This window comes from Vipera berus, assembly GCF_964194415.1.
Source record: "Vipera berus genome assembly, chromosome: 1".
Lineage (NCBI taxonomy): Eukaryota > Metazoa > Chordata > Lepidosauria > Squamata > Viperidae > Vipera > Vipera berus.
The window spans coordinates 283,476,283-283,499,981 of NC_138202.1; the positions used below are offsets into that span (position 1 = coordinate 283,476,283).

Below are 23,699 nucleotides of genomic sequence, written 5' to 3' on the forward strand. Positions count from 1 at the left end.
AAGCCTTAGTTGACAAATCTGTAATTTGCTGACCCTTCATGCTTTTATTGCCATATTTTGGGGATTTGGCTTGCAACAGGAACAGACCTGGAGTTTACATTTTTAAAATAAAAGGCTTTATGGGCAAGCCGGTACAACATCAAAAGAGTTGTTGTTTCGGCTATTCATATCATATGGAGGAGCAGATGCTAATAAAAATTACAGGGTAAGGTGAAATCCCTGAGTAGATAATGTGGTATCTGCAGAATGGGGGCAAGCGTGAAAAGATGAACTGTGATGTTGCAATGGAAGCTCCACCTCTTACTCAGCTGGACAGAACATTGCAAAATAAACATGAAAGATCAGAGCCTGTTTTGTCTTTTTGGCATTAATGTAGTTAGATATAGATGTCTTAGAATGGGCGCTGAATAATAAGACAGTGTACAAGAATCTGTAATGTTTTGGGTTTGCAAGTATGAGGTGTGTGTTTATTCTTGGTAGTCAGTGACTATGCAGGGTGACAATGCTATATGGGGATCATGGGACTTGTAATCCAAGGTATCGAGGACACTAGATCAGGAAGGCTGTTCTCAGAGGCTTGTTAACTCTGAATTTCATCCATACAACAATAAAATAAAAATGTCTACCAGCTCCTGTGCAGCATATTAATTTCTTATTTCTGTCTTTGAGCAGATCCTTCCAGTTAAATAATAAGATCCAGGTTTTTAATAGATGTATGTATTGTTTTGTTTTACTATTGATGTTGTTTTAATTATTAGTTGGGAGCTGGCCAGAGTTTGATGTAAAGATGGGTAGCCATATAAATGTTTTTTTAAAAAAACAAATATATATATATATATATATATATATATATATATATATATATATATATATATATATATATATATATATATTAAAAAAAATAAAACTAGCAGAAGCATTTTCAAAGCCGATGAACAGAACCAGCTCTAAAAATGACAGAAATGAGTATTCTTTAGTAGGAAAGCAAAACACACAGTGCTCCCACATGATTCTTCTCAAACTCAGTAAATCAAAATTAAAACGACATGTGAGGGTCAAAAAACTCACAATTAAAATGGGGGGAGGGGAGGGAGAAAGAAAAGGGGGAAAAAATGCTAGCCGGTGACGTGAAACACAAAATTAAACAGAAAGAGAAACAAGGGGGGAGGGCAGGGGTATGGATTTATTCTGGCGCACACAGACCACATGTCTGCAGGTTGTGTGTTGTTGCGCGTTAAATAGCCAGGGGGGAAAAGGCTGAGATCTCCATCAAGACTGATTAGTTTCTTGAGAGCTGATTTACTGAAGTGCATCAGTAACACTTGTCTCTTATTGCAGAGGGAAGAGTGTGGAAGAATGTAAGCCAATCTGATATATTTCAAAGAATGCAGAAATACTGAGGAACAGACAAAAGCAAAGCTGGGTGAAAGGGAAAGAATGAAGCAGGATGAAATGATTTTTTTTTAAGAATGGGGGAAAATATTTGCTCATATTTTAGTTGTACTTACTTGTTGCAGCTGAACCGAATAGCATTATATTAGAGAAGGTTACAACTTGTAACTGCAACAGCTTAACCTCTCTAGCAGAATAAGATTTTATAGGGACATTATCGTTAGATCTTACAAAATTTAAAACTACTTTTTTTCCTATTTCATCCTAATAGTAAGTATCCGGGATTGAAATGCCTTCAATTGCAGAAAAATGGCTATTTTTTGTTTCTATTTGGATAGTTTGGTATGGATTGTAAATACAGGTTTTTAATCACTGCCTTTCTTTGACAGCTGAAAACAACGTATACATTCATCTTTATAGTTTTTAAAACACCAATTGGGTTGTTTGAACAGATTCACCACACATACCCCCCTCCCCCCCAAAAAAAACAGAAATGACACACGTGAGAATAAAGTTTATTGAGATTCTAGAAAAAGTCATGAAAGAAGGAAAGCAGATGACACCAGAGGAGATGCTGATGACTCATGAAGGAGTTGTATACCCAACTGTCTTTTGCAACCCAGAGCAGTTCAAAGCTATGGAAGCCTTCGAAGCCAGGAGTGATGATGTACTTCTAGCAGGATACTGCAAATCTGGTGAGTTTGTTTGTTTGTTTTCCTACAAAGGTGTCTCCTGAGCTTTTGATACCTATTTTAAAAACTCCCTGCCCCATTAGATTTTACTTGAAATGGTGATGAATTGATGAATTGCAGGGTAACAGTCTGAAATAAAATCAAAGGGTAAGGGAAACTTCAGGAATAATATGAAAAATCTTTGCATATCTGTAATTTACTGGTTTCTGCTGTTACCTGAGCAATTTTGGGCCTCAATAATATCTACTTAGTCTCTGAAGCTGCACTGTGCAAACAAAACTATCATTATGTTTATAGAGAGAAACAATGTAGCGTTAAAACAGAGTTCAATTTGATCAATTGAATATATGCCACCACGGGCTATATACTATATTGTTGACATTTTATCTGAAAAAGTTTAATGATACTAGCAATTGTAAACCTGCAGGTTCAATGTCTTTCATGGGACTTTCAGTTTTTTAGAATTTCAAAGAAAAACCTTCTTTGGAATGGGCACATTTTCATATATTTTATATTCCATAATGGGAATTTTTGATCTAGTGCTGACTAGGAGCATAACACACAAAGACAAGTCCTCTATACAAGAAAGTTTCTGAATAATTTCAGCAAAGAGCACTTTAATATATAAGTTCAGTAAAAATAAAGCAAAACAAAAACACACGCTTAAAACAAAAACCTCCTTATATTTGAATAGTACTTGGGGTCTGCTTTTTAGAATGTGTAATTTGCTTAAGAGCTTTAGCATAATCTGTCTTGTTTTAGCTTTTCTGTGGGGTTCTGTGACTGTTTTTACAATTTCCACATCAATAAAGGAGAATGTTGTAATTCAGGATTGAAATGAGGGGTCCTTGGTATTCTCTGAGCTTGCTTGTTTTCTTGCAGAAAACTAGGTAACATCAGCAGTGCTACTAAGGACTGTGGTTTGCTGTCAGTTCATATTATGGTGGTTTGCCCTGCCAGTGTTGGTGCCGGTAATCTTAGAGATTCTTTGGTTGGGCTGTTTGCTGTCACATGCCAACTTCTTTAAACATTTATGGAGCATGTATAGTTTGTTCAAATATGCATTTCCTTTATCATAACCAGAAACAACGCACACAGAGAGGAAAAAGATATACAACATTATGTATCTTGTGGAGAAAATGAACCAGTCCTTTCTCATAATCTTAGAATCCTAGGTCAGTAATGAAAGGCTGCCTAGCTGTAGACTCAAAACGATATATATAGCTATTACACCATAGAGTTGAACAATATTAAGTATAAGGTAAGGCAAATATTTGGACAGCTTTACAAGGAAATTACCCTTTTGTAAAGGGTACAATGAGGGACGTGGTGGCTCAGTGGTTTAGGACGCTGAGCTTGTCGATCAGAAGGTTGGCAGTTTGGCGGGTCGAATCCCAAGTGCTGCATAACAGAATGAGTGCCTGTTACTCGTCCCAGCTTCTGCCCACCTAGCAGTTCGAAAGCACGTAAAAATGCAAGTAGAAAAATAGGGACCACTACGGTGGGAAGGTAACAGCGTTCCGTGCACCTTTGGCGTCCAGTCATGCCAGCCACATGACCATGGAGACGTCCTCGGACAAGCGCTGGCTCTTCGGCTTTGAAACAGAGATGAGCACCGCCCCCTAGAGTCGGAAATGACTAGCACGCATGCGTAGGGGAACCTTTACCTTTACCTTTATATTAGTTTAAAGCAAGGGTGTTCCTACAAATTCCATGATGGATCTGACTTTGGTGTTCCTCTCCCTTTAGAAATGTTAAGTGAACAAAACGTTCATCCCACCCTTAAGGAATATTTTTCTACTGTCCAGGCATTGGACACCCAGCATTAACTTGAGAAATAACTTTCCATGACTAATATCCAGTGTCCTGTTATGTAACTATTCATCCCACAGGATTACTTCTATCTAAGAACAGGAACATGCTCCAGCGGTCTAACATTACATAGGTAAACATTACATAACATTACATAAGCCTTACTTAATTTTTTCACCTGCATTTGGCGTGTTCTTGTCCAACGGAAACTAAAACTTGGGAGTCCTCCTAGATTCGCGGCTTACCTTGGAAGATCACATGGTGGCCGTGACTAGGGGGGCTTTCGCCCAGGTTCGCCTGGTGCGCCAGTTGCGGCCCTATCTAAGCCGGGATGATTTATGCACGGTCACTCACGCGCTCGTGACCTCTCGTCTAGACTACTGCAACGCCCTCTACATGGGGCTTCCCTTGAGGACCACCCGGAGGCTCCAACTGGTACAGAATGCAGCCGCGAGAGTTGTGTTGGGAGTTTCCCGATACTCCCACGTGACACCTCTGCTCCGTGAGCTGCATTGGTTACCAGTTGTCTTCCGGGTGAGATTCAAGGTGCTAGTAATGGTGTTCAAAGCCCTCCATGGCATGGGGCCGGAGTACCTCAGGGAACATCTGCTGCCGGCATCAAGCTCCCTGCGCCCTGTGCGTTCCCACAGAGAGGGCCTCCTCAGGGTGCCACCGGTCAGAGAATGCCGTCTGGTGGCCCCCAGGGGGAGATCCTTCTCTGTGGGCGCCCCGGAGCTATGGAACCAGTTACCGGTTGAGCTCCGGACGGCACCCGATCTGCACTCCTTTCGCCGCGATCTGAAAACATACTTGTTCGAGCAAGCCGGCCTGGCCTGAGGGGGGATTGGTGGGGTTTTTTATCATTCTTATTGGGGTTTTTACTATGTATCAATTGTATTTTAATCGGGCATGCATTTAATTATCTTTTAATTTTTGTAAATTTCTGTGTTTTATTCTTGCCCTGTACACCGCCCTGAGTCCTTCGGGAGAAGGGCGGTATAGAAATGATAATAAATTAAGTTAAATTAAATTAAATTAAAATTAAAATCTCTGCTGCATTATTTTGTCATTCAAGATCAAAGTGTGCCACAGTAATTAGAAAATTAGAATGTGACACTCTAACATCAGAAAGTCTGCTGTTACAAATATCCTTCAAAATCATGGTGTGTGTATGTGTGTAGATGGATGAATGGAAGTATGGATAAATAAAGTAGGTAGGCAGAATTTTCTTCATGGTTTATTTTTATATAAGGTAAAGTAAAGGTTCCCCCGCACATGCGTGCTAGTCGTTTCCGACTCTAGGGGCCGGTGCTCATCTCCGTTTCAAAGCCGAAGAGCCAGCGCTTGTCCGAGGACGTCTCCGTGGTCATGTGGCCGGCATGACTAGACGCCAAAGGCGCACGGAACGCTGTTACCTTCCCACCGGAGTGGTCCCTATTTTTCTACTTGCATTTTTACGTGCTTTCGAACTGCTAGGTAGGCAGAAGCTGGGACGAGTAACAGGCACTCACTCTGCTACGCAGCACTCGGGATTCGACCTGCCAAACTGCCGACCTTCTGATCGACAAGCTCAGCGTCCTAACCCACTGAGCCACCGCGCCCCTTATTTTTATATAGAGACTTATATATTTTTTGGTGAGGAGTGTTGTGAAAAAGCACTACCTTGTTTTTTTTGCCAAACTCTTAACCTTTTAAGTCTCCTGAATATCAGTATATATAATGAAATATATTTTCATGTAAATGAGGACAGCTCTTGTAATTGATTGGTATTGGTATTGGTTTTACATAACCACATACTATATTTAATTTTGTTCCCCCCCCCCCTCAGGTACCAACTGGGTTGGCCAGATTGTTACCGATTTAGTAATAACATCTGCAAAGAAATATGAACCAGAGAAGTTGAATGAAAAACTTCTCCTAGCAGAAATTCCTTATCTCGAATTAGGAGATACTGAAAAGTATAAGGTTAGTATTATTTATGCAGACTGACAGACACCGCCTACCCAATGGTGATAAATTTTTATCAGATTATATATTAAAACAGTAATAGAGGTGAGTATTTTTGCAGGATGTCCATAGAGTAAAATCAGTCAATCAGATCAAAAACAGCTAGGTTGATTCTGCATGATTCAGTCTTTGAAGAGTAAAATTGATCTTATATATTAACCAATCCACTGACCAGTAAGTGTATTACCCTCAGTGCTAGCATTCATTGGAAAAATTTGAGGTATGCATATTTGAAATGTGTGATTATTTACTCTAGTCTAGTAAAGTGTAGTCTAGTGTAGTCTAGTCTAGTCCATGCTTTGGATTATATTTACCTAGACTTTTCCCCCTGCAAAACCAGGAGTGATTTTTGAGTTCAATAAATTTATTTCCAAGCAATTCCTTATTTTATGATTGTGTGGTGGAGGAGAGTAAAGGGAAATTCTTTTGTGACTTTGAATACTTTAATTTAAGGGTGTCCAAGAGTTATTCTGAATCATCCAATCTGGTGTTTCTCATGCAGGCTGGGGAATTCTGGGATGTATGTATGTGTGTATTGTTTGTATTTATGTATTGTATTGTATTTATTTAATTAATTAATTTTGGCTCTGGAAGAGGATGGATACTTATCCCTCCAGGAGATTGTATTTTACTCATCTCCGTCCTGATAGATTCCCACCATCTATTTTCAAGAACAAAGCCAAAGTAAGTAGCCGATTTAATGCCCTAAAATTGTAACAATCTTGATAAAATTCAATGAGTACTTCTAAAGGGATAAAGTTAGCCTTGAACAATAAAAAAATAAGAAAAATATAAGCAAGCGCATGCTTAATATAATAGTTATTATGTACCATACAAATTGATGCCTGGGTAGTAAATAATTGTATTTACTATAGTTATTTATTGATAAGTCATTTAAATTTGGATTATTATAATTACTGTAGTGCAACTTAATTGCATTTTCAGGATAATGACAGTTTCCAAATTAAAGCCCTGCCCTTTAGTAGTTCAGAGGCATTTGGGAAAGTAGCTGTAAATAGAACTGAAATGGAGGTTCCATACTAATCTAGATAGCCAGTTTGGTGTAGCTGTTAAGGCATTAGGCTAAATGAGATACAAAGCAAGCTGGGTGACTTTGGGCCAGTCACTCTCTTTCAGCCCTAAGAACAGACATGTCAAACACAAGGCCCGGGGTTGGATGTGGCCCGCAAAGTGGTTTCATGTGGCCCATGAACCCATCCTGGAAATTTGCAGACGTATTCGATTCTAAGTTGGGGACTTACACAGGGCCACCTATTTCGTTCAAATTAGACCCTAATGCAGACATGTCAAACACAAGGCCCGGGGTCGGATGTGGCCAGCGAAGTGGTTTCATGTGGCCCATGAACCCATCCTGGAAACAGTGAGGGAATGCCTTGGCCCTGGCCCAGGCTGGCCAGGAGCCAATGTACAATTTCGTGGTGGCCATCTATGCTGAAACACATTCAGTCTTAGCTCCACAAGGCTTTCTGGAAACAGCGAGGGACAAGCCCCTGGTGTGTCGGCCCCACCCACTGGGCATGTGCTGGGAGGTATCACCCTTTGTGAGGAATGAAGAAATGCACCATTGCCTGGAAGTGGGCAGCACATGGCCCTCCCTACTTCGGGCAGGCTAGGGGCTGGGCAGCATTGCACTTCTCTTCAGATTCATGCCACCTGGCTCAGCCTCTCAGCACTGTGAGGAGAGCACCCCGCTGCCTGCCAAAACTGGGCAGGCTGGGGGCTAGGCAGCACTGTGCAAGTAACATTGACTCTCATGCTGCTCATGGCATCCCCTCCCCCAGAGCCCACCAAGCCAGATATGTGAAGTAGGCGAGGGCCATGTGCTGGCCACTTCCAGGCGATGGTGCATTTCTTCATTCCTCATGAAGGATGACACTTCCCCAGCCTGTTTTTCTCCCTCCCTCATCTCAAATATTTTCCCACCACTCGAAGGAAGGAAGGAAGGAAGGAAGGAAGGAAGGAAGGAAGGAAGGAAGGAAGGAAGGAAGGAAGGAAGGAAGGAAGGAGAGGGAGGGTCTGAGGGAACTCCTGCTTTAGTTCTTCGCTGCTGCCCTTTCATCATCCCATTGCCCCCTCCTCCTGGCCTACCCTGGGGGGTCTCCCATCCTATTGCTAAGGAAGCTTTGGATACAAAGCCAGGTCTTCTCACATGGAGAGGGAGTTGGCCTCCCTCTTGACTTTGCCCTCGTACCTATCATAAGCAACCTGGCTAAGAAGAGCAAGCACAGCAGCAGCAGCCTTGAGGAGGTAAGTGCAGATGGGTGCCCCCTTGGGGAATTGGGGCTGGGCTTAGTGCCACGGGTGCTTGAGTGCTGGGCTGGGCATTTCACCGTGCCAGTGGCCAGTCCCCCCCCTGCCAATTGCCTGAGAGGAACAGTGAGGCTCCTCCAGTGGACCATGCCTTGGCACTTGCCCTGGTCCCATCTCCTTCTGCCAGAGACCTTCAGATCTGTCCCACTCCTGCCCAGGCCCCCATAGGTACCCTTGACGCGAATGATGTAGAGCTGGCCAAGCCCACCCAGTAGGCCACATGCACTCCAGCCACACCCACCCGGCCCCCTGAGGGCAACTGCAATGCTGATGCAGCCCTCAATACTGGGTGGGCATGGCAAGCTATACATCATTCATGTCAAGGGTGCCTTTGGGGGCCTGGGCAGAAGTGGGGCAGATCTGAGGGTCTCTGGCAGAAGGAGATGGGACCGGGGCAAGTGCCAAGGCATGGTCCATTGGAGGAGCCTTACTGTTCCTCTCAGGCCATTAAAGGGGGGGGGGCTGGACAGTGGCACGGAGGTCAAATGCCCAGCCCAGTCCTCAAACACCCATGGCACTAAGCCCAGCCCCAATTCCCCAAGGGGGGTGTCCAGCTGCACTTATTCCTCAAGGTTGCTGCTGCTGTGCTTGCTCTCCTTAGCCAGGTTGCTCATGATGGGTACGAGGGCAAAATCAAGAGGGAGTCCCTCCATGTGAGGAGACCTGGCTTTGTATCCAAAGGTTCCTTAGCAATACGATGGGAGACACCCCAGGATAGTTTAGGAGGAGGGGCCAAGGGGATGGTGAAAGGGCAGCAGGGAAGGACTAAGGCAGGACTTCCCTCAGACCCTCCTCTCCCTCCCTCCCTCCCTTTCTTCCTTCCTTCCTTCCTAAGAGTGGTAGGAAAATATTTCTTTATTATTTATTATTTGGATTTATATACTGCCCATTTCCTGAAGGACTCAGGGCGGTTTACAGGGCAATTAAAACAATACAATATACAAAGTTAAAATAGAATTAAATTAAATAGCCCTGAAAATTTGGGCCCTATAGGTCATCACCAACACCTTGAATCTCACCCGGAGGGCAACTGGAAGCCAATGCAGCTTGCGGAGAAGAGGTGTTACATGGGGGTATCGTGAAACCCCCATCACAACTCGCCCGGCCGCATTCTGCACCAGTTAAAGCCTCCGAGTGGTCTTCAAGGGCAGCCCCATGTAGAGAGCATTGCAGTAGTCCATCCAGGAGGTCACGAGTGCATGAGTGACTGTACGTAGGGCGTCTCGGTCCAGGTAGGACCGCAACTGGTGCACCAGGCGAACCTGGGCAAAAGCCCCCCTGGCCACGGCTCCTATATGATCTTCCAAACTGAGCCGTGAGTCCAGGAGGACGCCCAAATTGCGGACCCTATCTACGGGGAGGTAGCACCTCCCCCCCCATAATTAACGATGGAATAGGCTGGTTAGTCCGAGATGCCGGTATGCACAGCCACTCAGCCTTGGCGGGATTAAGTCGAAGCCTGTTTCTCCCCATCAAGACCCGGACCGCCTCCAGGCAATGGGACATCAGGTCAAGGGCATCACTGGGTTGGTTTGGGGTGGAGAGAAAAAGCCCACCCCGAAACCACGAATGATCTCACCCAGTGGCTTCATACAGATGTTGAACAAGAGGGGAGAGAGGACCGACCGATTTGAGATGAGGGAGGGAGAAAAACAGGCAAGAAACACAGCTGGGGAGGTGTCATCCTTCGTGAGGAATGAAGAAATGCACCACTGCCTGGAAGTGGCCAGCACATGGCCTTCGCCTACTTCACATATCCGGCTTGGTGGGCTCTGGGGGAGGGGATGTGATGACCAGCATGAGAGTCAATGTTACCTGCTCAATGCTGCCCAGCCCCCAGCCTCCCTGGTTTTGGCAGGCAGCGGGGTGTTCTCCTCACAGTGCTGAGCCGGGTGGCATGAATCTGAAGAGAAGCACAATGCTGCCCAGCCCCTAGCCTGCCTGAAGTAGGCAGGGCCATGTGCTGGCCACTTCTAGGCAATGGTGCATTTTTTCATTTCTCACAAAGGGTGATACCTCCCCACCAAAGAGTGATACGTGCCCAGTGGGTGGGGCCAATGCGGCAGGGGCTGGTCCCTTGCTGTTTCCAGACGGCCTTGTGGAGCTAAGACTGAATGCGTTTCAGCATAGATGGCCACCATGAAATTGTACATTGGCTCCCAGCCGACCTGGGCCAGGGCCAAGGCAGCGGGGGCCGTTCCCTCACTGTTTCCAGGATGGGTTCACAGGCCACATGAAACCACTTCACAGGCCGGATCCAGCCCCCGGGCCTTGTGTTTGACATGTCTGCATTAATATATAATATAGTACCAGGAACTGAATGTGATTCAGATATTCACACAGGCAAGGGAATATAAAATTTCTGTGATAAAAAGTAGCTTAGGATAATTTTCAGAGAATCTGGTGCATTTTAGAGATACAATCTATGCTTTCTCATTTGTTATTCTAATGTTTTTGGTTTTTAGGTACTGATGCTGATTCGAAATCCGAAAGATGTTGCTGCATCTTTTTTCCATTTTTCAAACAACTTCAGTCCTTATCCTCCCTATGATACATTTGAAGAGTTCTTCCGAGCTTTAATGATAGGAAAAAGTAGAGTTTCTATTCATTTAAATTGTTTAGTATCTGTAGATATGAAGAACATAGTAACTGTCTATCTTGATTATTATTTTTCATTGATTAGTTTATGCTTTCTTCAAGCAGAAACACTTCAAATTCAGGTTCAGGTTCAAAGTTTATTTCAATAAATCATAGTTAATGGCACGACCAGTTTCCTTTTCTGGTGTAATATTATTTGAAAAGAGAAGCAAATTGGCTCTTTTATGACTCGTGGACTTCAACTCCCAGAATTCCTGAGCCAGTCAAGCTGGCTCAGGAATTCTGGGAGTTGAAGTCCACGAGTCATAAAAGAGCCAAGGTTGCCTACCCCTGGTCCAGTCTAATTCCCAGGGCTGTTATTGTAGGGAATGCATGCTGCCTTGAGGTTCTGCACAAAAATCCAACTAATAAATAGTATAGCAGAAAAATATATTAATTAATTAATTAATATATTAATTAATTCTGTATGCTGCCCTTTCCCAATTTGAGAGGCCCAGAGAAGTAGATGACCCAATATTGGTGCAGTGGTTAGAATGCAATATTGCCAGTAATTCAATCCTGCCGGGGCTCAAGGTTGACTCAGCCTTCTATCCTTCCGAGATTGGTAAAATGAGGGCCCAGATTGTTGGTGGCAATATGCTGACTCTGTAAACCGCTTAGAGAGTGATGTAAAGCACTGTGAAGCGGTATATAAGTCTAAGTGCTGTTGCTATTTCCAAAATTGTAATTCAGTTTTTCAAGGTATTTCTTAATAATAATAATAATAATAATAATAATAATAATAATAATAATAATAATAATAATAATAATAATAATAATAATAATAATAATAATAATAATAATAATAATAATAATAATTTAATTTCTATACCGCCCTTCTCCCGAAGGACTCAGGGCGGTGTACAGGGCAATAAATACAATAAAAATACAATGTACAAAAGTTAAAAAAGAATTAAACATTGTAGCCCAATTACAGTAAAAATAATAAAATTAATATTAAAATACCCCAAACCCATCAGACCAGGCTGGCTTGTTCAAATAAGTAAGTTTTTAGGTCACGGCGGAAGGAGCGAAGGTCAGGAGCCATCCGGAGCTCAACTGGTAAACGGTTCCAAAGGTCTGGCGTGCCCACAGAGAACACCCTCCCCCTGGGGGCTGCCAGTCGACACTCTCTGACCGACGGCACCCTGAGGAGGCCCTCTCTGTGGGAGCGCACTGGACGATGGGAAGTTGATGCCGGCAGCAGGTGCTCCCGTAAGTAATCCGGACCCATGGCATTTAGGGCTTTATAGGTCATCACCAGCACCTTGAATCTCACCCGGAGGGCAACCGGAAGCCAATGCAGCTCGCGGAGGAGAGGTGTTACATGGGAGTATCGGGAAACCCCCACCACCACTCGCGCGGCCGCATTCTGCACCAGCTGAAGCCTTCGAGTAGTCCTCAAGGGCAGCCCCATGTAGAGAGCATTGCAGTAGTCTAAACGAGAGGTCACGAGCGCATGAGTGACTGTACGCAAGGCATCCCGGTCCAGATAGGGCCGCAACTGGCGCACAAGGCGAACCTCTGGCAGCTAATGTAATTTCATGTAAAGCCATCATTACATATATACATATTTGTTATTTTGCCTTAAATCCAGTTACAAATATTTAGCAAAAAGAAATCTGTTATATCTTGACTGTTATTTAGGTTTGGAATAATAATAACCATATCAATCAATCTTTCTGGCCTGGACTGAGGGGGTTTTAATTAAATTTTAAATTTTAATTTGTTTTAATTGTGGGCTAGTCTTAATTTAATTCTATTTTAATTGTATTTATTTGTATTGTTTTAATTCGCCCTGTAAACCACCCTGAGTCCTTCGGGAATAGGGCGGTATATAAAATTAAATAAATAAATAAATATCAGTTTTCAAGTTAACCTATATTGCTTGTATATGCTTGTTTATGCTCAGATTATAAACTATGTCAGAACTGAGTAAGTACTACAGTACATTGACATTTGTGCAAAACTATAATTTCTGAGTTTCTAATTGTGGTATGATCACAAAATTAAACACTTATCGATGATGTTAAATTTTATGTGCTTTTCGGATATATAAATTGATTACTAACTAAAACACAACATAACAGATGTAACTATAATTAAAAAGAAGAAAGTATTTTTTTTTAGATAATGGAATAGTCAGGGACATTAGAACTGAGGGAAAAGGATTGGAAAAAGATAAACTCTATAGAGGTGATATTCAGAGATCAGCTTAAATTTTCAGTGTCATATATATATTTATGTCTGTTATCAATCTTGTTCTAACATGATCTTAATTTTTTTTAAACTTCAATAGTGCCCTGGGGATCCTATATAGAGTATCTTTGTTCATGGAACAAGTTTATTGATAAAGAAAATGTCCTGCCAATAACATATGAAGAGATAAAAGAGGTACAGTTAATACTGTTCAGATATATCAGGGGTGTCAAATTGCTGGCCTGCGGGCTGGACATGTCATCCCAAAGCCACGCCCACCCCATTGCTGGCAATGGCAAAATAGTCCCGATACGTCTTGCAATATCACGTGACGTCACGAGTTTGACATGTCTGAGATATATGTGTTATGTATCCAGTGCAGGCATCTGCATAGCAACAGCCACTAGGGGACGTTGGCCTGGACAGTTTTGGCGGGAACCCTAGTTTCGGCAGGAAACCTAGGGCCAACCCCATTGGCTGGACGCCTACCTGGCTAGGTATTTAAGGAGGCCAGGTAACCCTTGTTCCTCAGTACGTTCCCCCCCAATAAAGAGCTGAACACGTACTCCGGCTGGCGTCTCTTCCTTGCATCGGACCCACTACATTACAGTGGCGACGAAGGTGGGATTCTGCCGACAGAAGAGCTGAAGTCACTAGCGGAACGCTCCGTGCACTGAAGGAAAGGAGGAATCCTTTCCCTTCTCCCCAACGCGACCGCCAGCCACTGCAACTGGCCACCGCGAGAGACCGGCTCTGGCCACCGCGCTAAGCGACGGAACACATGCCACAACAACCGATGGGACAACAATGGCACGAGCAGGGCAACCCCGCGAGTTCGACACCCGCCACCCGGAGAAGTGGGCCCGGTACCTGTTGCACGCCGAGCTGTACATGAGGTTTAACCAAATCTCGGAAGATGGCTCAAAAGCGGCAGCCCTGCTCTGCATGGGTGGACCCACACTCCTCGAGGTCGCCGCCAACCTGTTCGCCCCGGAGGCCATTGATACCTTTTTCTTACCGGGACCTCGTCGCCAAACTGAACACCAATTTCTGGCCCCGCATGTCCAAACTGGCTTCGAGATCCCAGTTCGAGAAGAGGGACCAGCGTCCTGACGAGTCCGGGGCCGAATACATCACCGCCCTACGAGAAGCCGCCGTCGCCTGCAAGTTCTCGAACCTGGAGGAGCGGCTACGAGACAGGCTGGTTTGTGGCCTACGTGACATGAGGCTGCAAGAGCGCCTGTTTGAAAAGGACGAGGTTTCGCTCCAGGAGGCCCAGGATGCCATCCTGGCCCACGAAGCGGCCTGCGGGGCCGTCCAGGCGGTCCAGGAGTCCAAAACCAGCAGCCAGGCGGCCAGCATCCATCAGCAGGTCGCTGCAGCCGAGGACGAGGAGGACGAACAGAGTATCGACCTCCTCCGGCGGAAGTCGACCCCCGACCATCGAGGCGGATGCCTGGACAAGCCCAAACCGGCTAGCAACAACAACAAATTGCAGAAGTGCGCAGGCTGCGGCGGGAACCACGTGCGCAGCCTCTGCAAGTTCCGGTTGGCCACGTGTCGGGCCTGCAAGAAAACAGGCCACATAGCGGCGGTCTGTCGTAGCCGCCGCCCCTGAGAAGATATCCACGAGCTGCACCCGGAGAAATCGCCGTTCGAAGGTACTGGGGCCCCGATCAAATTACGAATTGGCTATGTTGAGAGCCGGCTGGCCATCCACCACACGGGTAGCCGCCGGCTGCTCAAACCAAAAATTAAACTAACAATCCGTCTGCAGGGCATTCCCTGCAGCATGGAGCTTGACTCTGGATCAGTGGTCTCCGTCATTTCGGACGAGACCCTTAACTATATCAACAGCCAGAGCAAGCAGCGGATTAAATTACGGCCCTCAAATTTAGCCCTGACCAACTTCCAAAACTCGCCGGTCAAGGTAAAGGGGGAGGTCACCATTTCCGTGGGGTTTAAGAGTCGCGAAGAGCACCTGGAGGTTGTAGTGGTAGAGGGCCGGAGAGCCAGCCTAGTCAGCCTAGACTGGTTTGAGGCCCTGGGAATCACAGTCTCCGGGATCCACCAGATCCAGGGAGAATCCATCGAGGCCGTCTGCAAGGAGTTCGCAGACGTCTTCGATGGGACGCTGGGCAGGTACACAGGCCCCCCATCTTATTCAAACTAAACCCGAACGTTCCCCCCGTCAGGATCAGGCCGCGGCGAGTCCCCTTCGCGCTCAAGCACAAGATCGAGTGCAAACTGGATTAGCTGGTGGCCCAGGGAATCTTAGAGCCCGTAGATGGGGAGTGGGAGACCCCGATAGTCACCCCACTCAAAGCCAACGGGGAGATAAGGATCTGCGCTTACTACAAGTGTTCGGTGAACCGCGCCCTAAACCCGCATGCTTACCCAGTCCCCACGGTCAGCCACGTTCTCGCTTCCCTCCAAGGCGACACCATTTTTGCAAGGCTCGATCTTGCACAGGCGTACCAGCAACTCACGGTTACCCGGGCAACGGCTGACACTCAGACGATAGTGACTCACAGGGGAGCGTTCAGGGTAAACAGGCTGCAGTTTGGGATCAGCATAGCTCCGGGCATCTTTCAGGAGATCATGGAGAAGACGCTTAGGGGCATTCCAGGGGTTTGCCCTTATTTTGATGACGTCCTGATTGCAGGAGCATCAGCTGAAGAACTGGCTGGTAGGCTGAGGGAGGTACTAACCAGGCTGCGCACTGCTGGACTCAAACTAAAGAGGGAGAAGTGCAGCATTGGTGTTCCATTCACTGAATTTGTGGGATTCAGGGTAGATGCCAAGGGAATCCACCCCACTGAGTCCAAGGTGAGGGCAATCAAACTGGCAGCCACACCCAAGAACAAGGCAGAGCTACAGGCATTCCTGGGCCTGCTCAACTTCTATCACACATTCCTTCCACACAAGGCAGCCATTGCAGAGCCACTTCACAGGTTACTGGACAAGAAGGCAGCATGGGTCTGGACTTCCGTCCACGATCAAAGTTTCAGAGCCTTAAAGGCACTACTGTCTGACAAGTCCACAGTAACACATTTCATTGAAACAAAGCCCATATGCATAGCGTGTGATGCATCCCCTTATGGTGTGGGCGTGGTACTAAGTCACCTCGAGCCTAATGGGGCTCAAATTCCCATAGCCTACTATTCCAGGACGCTGTCTGGAGCAGAGAGGAACTACGCCCAAATAGATAGGAAAGCCCTGGCCATCGTGGCAGGGATCAAGAAGTTCCACGATTACCTGTACGGCAGAGAGTTCACCGTCTACACAGACCACAAACCCCTGCTAGGCCTGTTCACAAAGGACAAGCAGACCCCCCAAATACTGTTCCCCAGAATGCTCCGGTGGTCCATCTTCCTTGCAACTTACAATTGCAAACTGGTGCACAAGCCAGGGAAGGAGATGGGCCATGCAGACGGCCTAAGTATTTGTATTTGTATTTGTATTTATTGGATTTTTATACCGCCCTTCTCCCGAAGGACTCAGGGCGGTGAACAGGGCATATAAATAACGATACAAAAGTTAAAAAAAGATTAAATACATTGCCCAATTAAAACAATCAGATATAAAAACCCATAAAAACCCAGACATTCCCCCATCAGGCCAGGCCAGCTTGTTCGAATAAATGGGTCTTTAACCCGTGCCGGAAGGAGCGGAGATCCGGTGCCATCCGGAGCTCCACCGGCAGTTGGTTCCATAAAGCCGGGGCACCCACAGAGAAGGCCCTCCCCCTGGGGGCCGCCAGCCGACATTCTCTGACCAGAGGCACCTTGAGGAGGCCCTCTCTGTGGGAGCGCACAGGGCGGAGGGGAGTCGACGCCGGCAGCAGGTGGTCCCCGAGGTATTCCGGACCCATGCCATGTAAGGACTTAAAAACCATCACCAAAACCTTGAACCTCACCCGGAAGACAACTGGTAGCCAATGCAGCTCGCGGAGCAAAGGTGTAACATGGGAGTACCGGGAAACTCCCAAGACAACTCTCGCGGCCGCATTCTGTACCAGTTGGAGCCTCCGAGTGGTCTTCAAGGGAAGCCCCATGTAGAGAGCATTGCAGTAGTCCAGACGAGAGGTCACGAGCGCATGAGTGACCGTGCACAGGGCATCCCGGTCCAAATATGGCCGCAACTGACGCACCAGGCGAACCTGGGTGAAAGCCCCCCTAGTCACGGCTACTATATGATCTTCTAGGTTAAGCCGTGAGTCTAGGAGGACTCCCAAGTTGAGAGCCCTATCCACGGGGGGTAAGAACTCACCCCCCATAGAAAGAGATAGAACATTTTGAATGTCCCGGGATGCCGGAATGCACAGCCACTCAGTCTTGTCGGGATTGAGCTGAAGTCTGTTCCTCCCCATCCAGACCCGAACCGCCTCCAGGCAACGGGACATCACAGCGAGGGCATCACTGGGGTGGTTTGGGGTAGAAATGAAAAGTTGGGTATCATCAGCATATTGATGATACCCAACTCCAAAACCACGAATGATCTCACCCAGCGGTTTCATGTAGATGTTAAACAGGAGGGGCGAGAGGACCGATCCCTGAGGAACTCCACAAGCGAGAGCCCTTGGGGTCGACCTCTGCCCCCCTGCCAACACCGACTGCGAGCGTCCCAGGAGATAGGAGGAGAACCACTGAAAAACTGTGCCTCCCACTCCCAATCCCCTGAGACGCCGCAGCAGGATACCATGGTCGATGGTATCGAAAGCCGCCGAGAGGTCTAATAGGACTAGGACAGAGGAATGTCCTCTGTCCCGGGCCCTCCAGAGATCATTCACCAGTGCGACCAATGCCGTCTCCGTGCTGTACCCGGGCCTGAAGCCCGATTGGGACGGGTCGAGATAAGTAGGCTACCCATTGACACCACTGAACCAGACCTGGCACCAGCAACACAGATCCTAGCTCTGCAGGAACTACCAAAATGCCCAGTACATGTTCTGTACCAGCCTGCTACCGGCCCTGCATCAAAAGCAGGGACAACCCCTTTACAAACGGCAAGAGGCTGGAATAAAGCCTGCCAAATTTATTCACATAAAACAGAGCAAGACAAGACACCAACCATAAAACATGAGCTAAGAAACAGGAACTATCCAAGCGGTTGCCTTCAGCAAACCAGCCCTCCCACACATTCCCCTTAAATACAGTTCAGGGCGTGGCCTCTCTCTGCCTCCTTCCGAGGTGCCCCATTGCCTTCCTCTGTTTACTCCTGATTGACTGCCTCCTGCGTCGGGCGTCCTTGAACAGGGCCAGCTGTGGGTCATCTTCATCCACGCTGTCAGGCTCACACAGCTGGGTCTGTGTCGTGACCAGATGAGAGGGGCCTGGCTGGGGGCTCTCATCAATCCCCTCAGCAAGTTCTTCAACACCCCCCTCCTCCTCTGAGTCATCCGACCCAACTGCCGAACCCACAGGCTGACCCTGAATCACAACAGTACATGCCAAGGACATTGCAAGCAGCACAGCTACTGACAACATCATGAGCAGGGTACACTCATGGGTTTGCACAGGATGGCAGGACAAGTCTCCGGGGCCTGAGTTCCAGGCCTATTTCACCAGGTGACATGAGCTCTCCACGCACCGGGGTTGCCTCCTTTGGGGAAGCAGGGTCATCATCCCCACCGCAGTCCGGGGCAGGGTATTGTAATCCTTACATGAGGGACATCCGGGGGTGGTTAGGATGAAGGCACTGGCCAGAAGCTACCTCTGGTGGCCAGGGCTGGACAAGGACATTGAGGAACGGGTCAAGGCCTGTTACACATGCCAGAGATCTAGGCCAGAAATGCCTCACGCCCCAGTGCACAGGTGGGAAGCCACACACACACCCTGGTCCCGCATTCACATCGACTATGCAGGGCCGTTCCAGGGCCAATTGTTCTTAGTGGTAGTGGACAGCCACTCTAAGTGGCTGGAGGTAGTCCCCGTCCCCAACATGACCTCAGCAAGGACAATCCAGGTGCTCAGAGCCCTCTTTGCCACACACGGCCTCCCTGACGTAATTGTGTCTGACAACGGGCCTCAGTTTACTGCTAATGATTTCCAGGCATTCTTGAAGGCGAATTGGATTAGACACGCCACCTCTGCACCCTTCCACCCATCGACTAACGGGCAAGCTGAACGGATGGTAAGGACAACCAAGGACACACTCCGGCGCATCATCGGGGACTGGCATCACTCCTGCAACCAACTCTGCTCAACCCAGCACAAAGGCATCACGAGCCCACTGTCCAAGTCCAGGGCCAAGCCACACCCAGACAGTCCACCAGGCCCCACAGGACACCGGCATACTTAGCGGACTATGTGTGCAAGTGACCACCCAACAGCTGCATATGTAGTAGCACACATTTGTATATAGTTATGTATATAGTTGTAATGTTGGTTCTACGGTTGTCATGTGGTTCTTCTCTAAGGGGGGAGGGGTGTTATGTATCCAGTGCAGGCATCTGCATAGCAACAGCCACTGGGGGGCATTGGCCTGGACGGTTTTGGCGGGAAACCTAGGGCCAACCCCATTGGCTGGACGCCTACCTGGCTAGGTATTTAAGGAGGCCAGGTAACCCTCGTTCCTCAGTACGTTCCCCCCCAATACAGTAAAGAGCTGAACACGTACTCCAGCTGGTGTCTCTTCCTTGTGTCGGACCCACTACATTACAATATGGTTTCTTATACTCATAAACAGCAATGAATGGAAAGTCTTAGAGATGGAAAAATGGTAGTTTCAGGGTGTAGTAAGAATTTTAACACCAGGTCTTTCTGGAATAATCAGATCAGAATTCTAATCACTGCTAGATGTTCAGAATCCATTCCAAATATCAATTAAGCTTTCCCAACTTTTTTGTCAGAGTATAAATCTCATGCCAAAATACACTAGAGTTTCATTAAATGCATTCTACAGAAACAGTTAAAAAGCCCAACTAACTGAAGCTCTTTTATTGGCCTCCTACTATTATTAAAATGATCAAGAAAAAAAGAGATGACCAATGACCTCAAAGTTTCCTGTGAGAAGTTCATGAAGTTTTTAATCAAGAAAGATCCATGATCATCGGTCTGTTAGCACATATCATTTTCAGTTAAGGAAGAGTCTTGAAGGTCTACACATTTATGGAAACAAATATCCTGCATCTGTTTATTGATATTTTCCCCCAAAATAAGTAGTTCCCCCCGCCTGTTCTGCTCTCGGGAAGAAATAGAAATAACAGTGCCATCCAGTGGTGGGATTCAGCTAGTTCGCACCACTTCAGTAGAACTGGTAACTAATTTTTTGTTGCCCAGGCCCACCGGTTGTTCACATATTTGAATCCCACCACTGGTGATATCCAACCAACCACAGCATAAAGCTACATCCAAGAACATGAAATGAGATCAAATAAGCTTGGGGAAATTGTATTTGCTCCCTGTAATTTTGTGTGTGTGTGTGTGTGTGTGTGTGTGTGTGTTTATACATATATATTCTTGTAGAACTTTCTGATTGTCACTGAAACCACATTCATTTATATACTTGGCATGAGGTGTGGTGTAGAATATAGCCGTAGCATTTAGAATGAGAAAAATGGAATCTTCGACATGAACGTGATGCAAATATATTGCATCTTTCCCTTTCCAAAATTGGTCAGATATCTTTGTTGGAAATGGGACATTAAATAAATGAGAATTCTTTTCACCAGCAGTACAAATTGATCTCTTTTCAGAACCCAGCTTTAGGAGCCAAAAAGATTTCCACATTTCTTGAACTGAACTTAAATGAGGAAGACTTTCAGGGTGTTGCAGAAAGGAGCACTTTCAATGCGATGAAAGATAAAGCTAAAACAACCCATGGAGAATTTGGTGAAGTTCTTTTCCGGAAAGGTAACTTTTGAAAATCCATAATGTTGCACTCACTACACCATTGAGGCTACTGCTAAATATGACACATTTTCACAAGAGTTCATTATTCATCAATATTTCATAGATTAGGAAAACCACATGAAATTATAACTAATTTGCTTTTGAGCATTTGCATTCATGAGCCATTACAGAATGCATGATCAAATCTATTAACTTATAGGAGAACTATGCTTTATTTAGAATTTAGAAAAAAGGAACAAACTTTTATGATTATTTTTAAATAAGAGTGGTCACAAAATGTGAGAAGCATAATAATTACAAATCAGGTTAATCTCTCTGTAATGATTTGGTGATGAACAAACTCCCAACCCCAACAATCCTATGTCCACTGTCATTCCATTTTTAAAAGGGAGAGGGAAGTAATAATTCTACAATGCTTATTGCATCTCAGAATAACAGTGGATAATTATATAGTTTCTAAATACAACAAAGTGCCAAAGATAAAAAAACTTCACTTTTTAAATCAAATATATAATACCTGCTAATTCACTGATGTTTATATATAGGGATGCTCTTATTTATTTGTTTATTTATTCAGTTTTTACAGCCACCCAACTCAAACAAGTGGTTGAAGATTAATTGGTGATTTTAACAAAAAAAAAAGTACAAGAAGCAACCATATCCTTATAAATTGACAGTATATTTTGGCAATGGACTATGTACTATGGATGGGTGGATGGATGGATGAAAGGCAGATATCAAACATTTGCAAAAGAGCATTTGTAAAACATCTAATTATTATTTATTTCTCTGAATAGTCTGTAGTGTTGCAGGCTTTAGGCAAATACTGATATTACAAGATGTGTGTTTTTCATATAAGAAAAAGAAAATAATTGTTTGTTTTCAGGTGGAGTAAGTGACTGGAAAACACTTTTTAGTGAAGAAAACAACAAGGAGATGGACACAGTATTTAAAGAGCGCTTAGAAGGAACCAAAGTGGGAAAGTTGATAAAGTATGATCGTTACTGCAAGCCATGAAGATCAAGGAAAGAAGCTAATCACTATCAATTCTTAAATGATTCCACTTTCTGAAACAAGAGATTCTATTTTCTTATAATAAATCTATGAGTTTTATGTAATCTCTATATGAAAGGGGGATGGAAATTATTTCAAGAGTTTTCTGACAAAATTTCTGTAAATGGCTAAGCTGCATTATTTAGTCCTGCTGACAGCATATTCATTTCTTTTTGGATTTATGACAAAATATTTTAGAAATATAAGACAACTGGATAGATGATAGAAAGAAATCTAAAATGTGATCTTTTATTATATAGAAATAAACAAGCTCTTAATCCCACCAGTTCTTCAAGCATACATATATGTTTGTGTGTATTTGTTCACACACACACATATACACAGATTTACATACATATTACATTATTAATTAAATATTGAAATCAATTTTAAATGTAGCTATTTATATGTATGGTACATTGAAATCTTAATCATAAATTCTAACAGTTAGAAAATTGATTCATTACCTGCCACCAGTCTGAATAATTACTACTTACAGGAAATTCACACCTGTACACCAACACAGATAGAGGGAAAAGAGTTCATGCATGTGACATTTATTTCAATAAGACTTCCTTCCAGGATCAGCTGGTATAAAGAATACTACTTGTTCCAATATCTATCACTGTTTTGTAATATCTATGTGCTTTTTCACTTTTTTGCTATATGGAAAAAAAGCTCTAGATCAGGGGTGTCAAACTGCCGGCCTGTGGGCCGGAGCATCACGGAGAAACCGTGCCCATCCCATTGCCGGCAATGGGAAAAAGTTCTGATACGTCGCACGATGTCACGTGACGTCGCGAGTTTGGCATGTCTGCTCTAGATACTGCTTTCACTTAATGACCACTTGTTCAGTGCCCTTTCAAAGATTTGATGGCACTGAAGAAGGAGATTTACAACTAGTCCTAATAATTGCAGCAGTTGTAGCATTTCTCTGGTTATGTGATCATGATTTGGGTGCTTGGCAAAGTGCTCACAATTACAACAGTCGTGATAGCACATGGTCACTTGATTGCCATTTGTGACAATTAGGTGATTAACAGATTAGGTGAAACCTGGCTCAAAAACAGCCCCTGTGAGAGGGACCTTTGAGTCTTAGTAGACGATCACTTAAACTTCCTAATAGTGAGGACAATTAGCCAATGGAACAGTTTCTCGTCAGAAGATGTGGGTGCTCCATTACTGGAGGTTTTTAAGGAGACTGGACGGCTACTTGTCTGAAATGGTATAGGGTCTCCTGTTTGAACGGGGTTGGACTAGAAGACCTCCAAGGTCCCTTCTGATTGATATTGATATTGATATTGATTGAACTCAGTGCCAGCTTGCAAGAAGCAAAGGCCAGTGGGAAGTCACGAATGATGATCATGCGATGTTGCACTTAAAAACTGCAAAGAATTCATTCAACAGTGGCAACTGGAACTGCTGCAATTGCCACCATAAGTCAGTGCAATTGTGTGACACCACATTTTACAACAGTGTCACTTAGCCAGTTGCTGATCCCAATTACTATAGTTAAGCAAGGTTGATCTAAACACAGCAAATAAATTTTTATTAAACCTAAATATGTCAAATGTAAGTAAAAGTTTATTTTTTGTGGAAAGCTGACTTTTGCAGAAGGAAAACAAATATAATAGATATCCTAATCCATATTACTTTGTAGCCCGATTATACTTTCTCTCCTTCTTCTCTTTCTCTTTTTTGTCTTTGTCTTCTGTTTTAC

General features: G+C 45.0%; 2 protein-coding genes across 2 annotated transcripts in view; both read left to right on the top strand.

Moving 5' to 3' along the window:
• Positions 1-23,699, top strand: part of LOC308668787 (uncharacterized protein) — a 497,063-nt gene that overhangs the window by 305,718 nt on the left and 167,646 nt on the right. The gene's annotated exons all lie outside the window — the stretch shown is intronic.
• Positions 1,315-22,266, top strand: LOC308659958 (sulfotransferase 6B1-like). The gene is made up of 8 exons (XM_081314120.1): positions 1,315-1,358; positions 1,782-2,087; positions 5,725-5,861; positions 6,498-6,587; positions 10,700-10,826; positions 13,171-13,265; positions 20,770-20,926; positions 21,813-22,266. Exons 2-8 carry the CDS (start codon positions 1,886-1,888, stop codon positions 21,941-21,943), a joined length of 939 nt encoding a protein of 312 aa, XP_081170246.1. The 5' UTR covers positions 1,315-1,358; positions 1,782-1,885; the 3' UTR covers positions 21,944-22,266.

Bases quoted from the DNA above. Each gene is read 5' to 3' on its own strand.
- LOC308659958 (XM_081314120.1), top strand. From the start codon at position 1,886: ATGACACACGTGAGAATAAAGTTTATTGAGATTCTAGAAAAAGTCATG. The intron at 2,088-5,724 runs GTGAGTTTGTTT...CCCCCCCCTCAG, and splicing joins AGCAGGATACTGCAAATCTG to GTACCAACTGGGTTGGCCAG. The intron at 10,827-13,170 runs GTAGAGTTTCTA...AAACTTCAATAG, and splicing joins AGCTTTAATGATAGGAAAAA to TGCCCTGGGGATCCTATATA.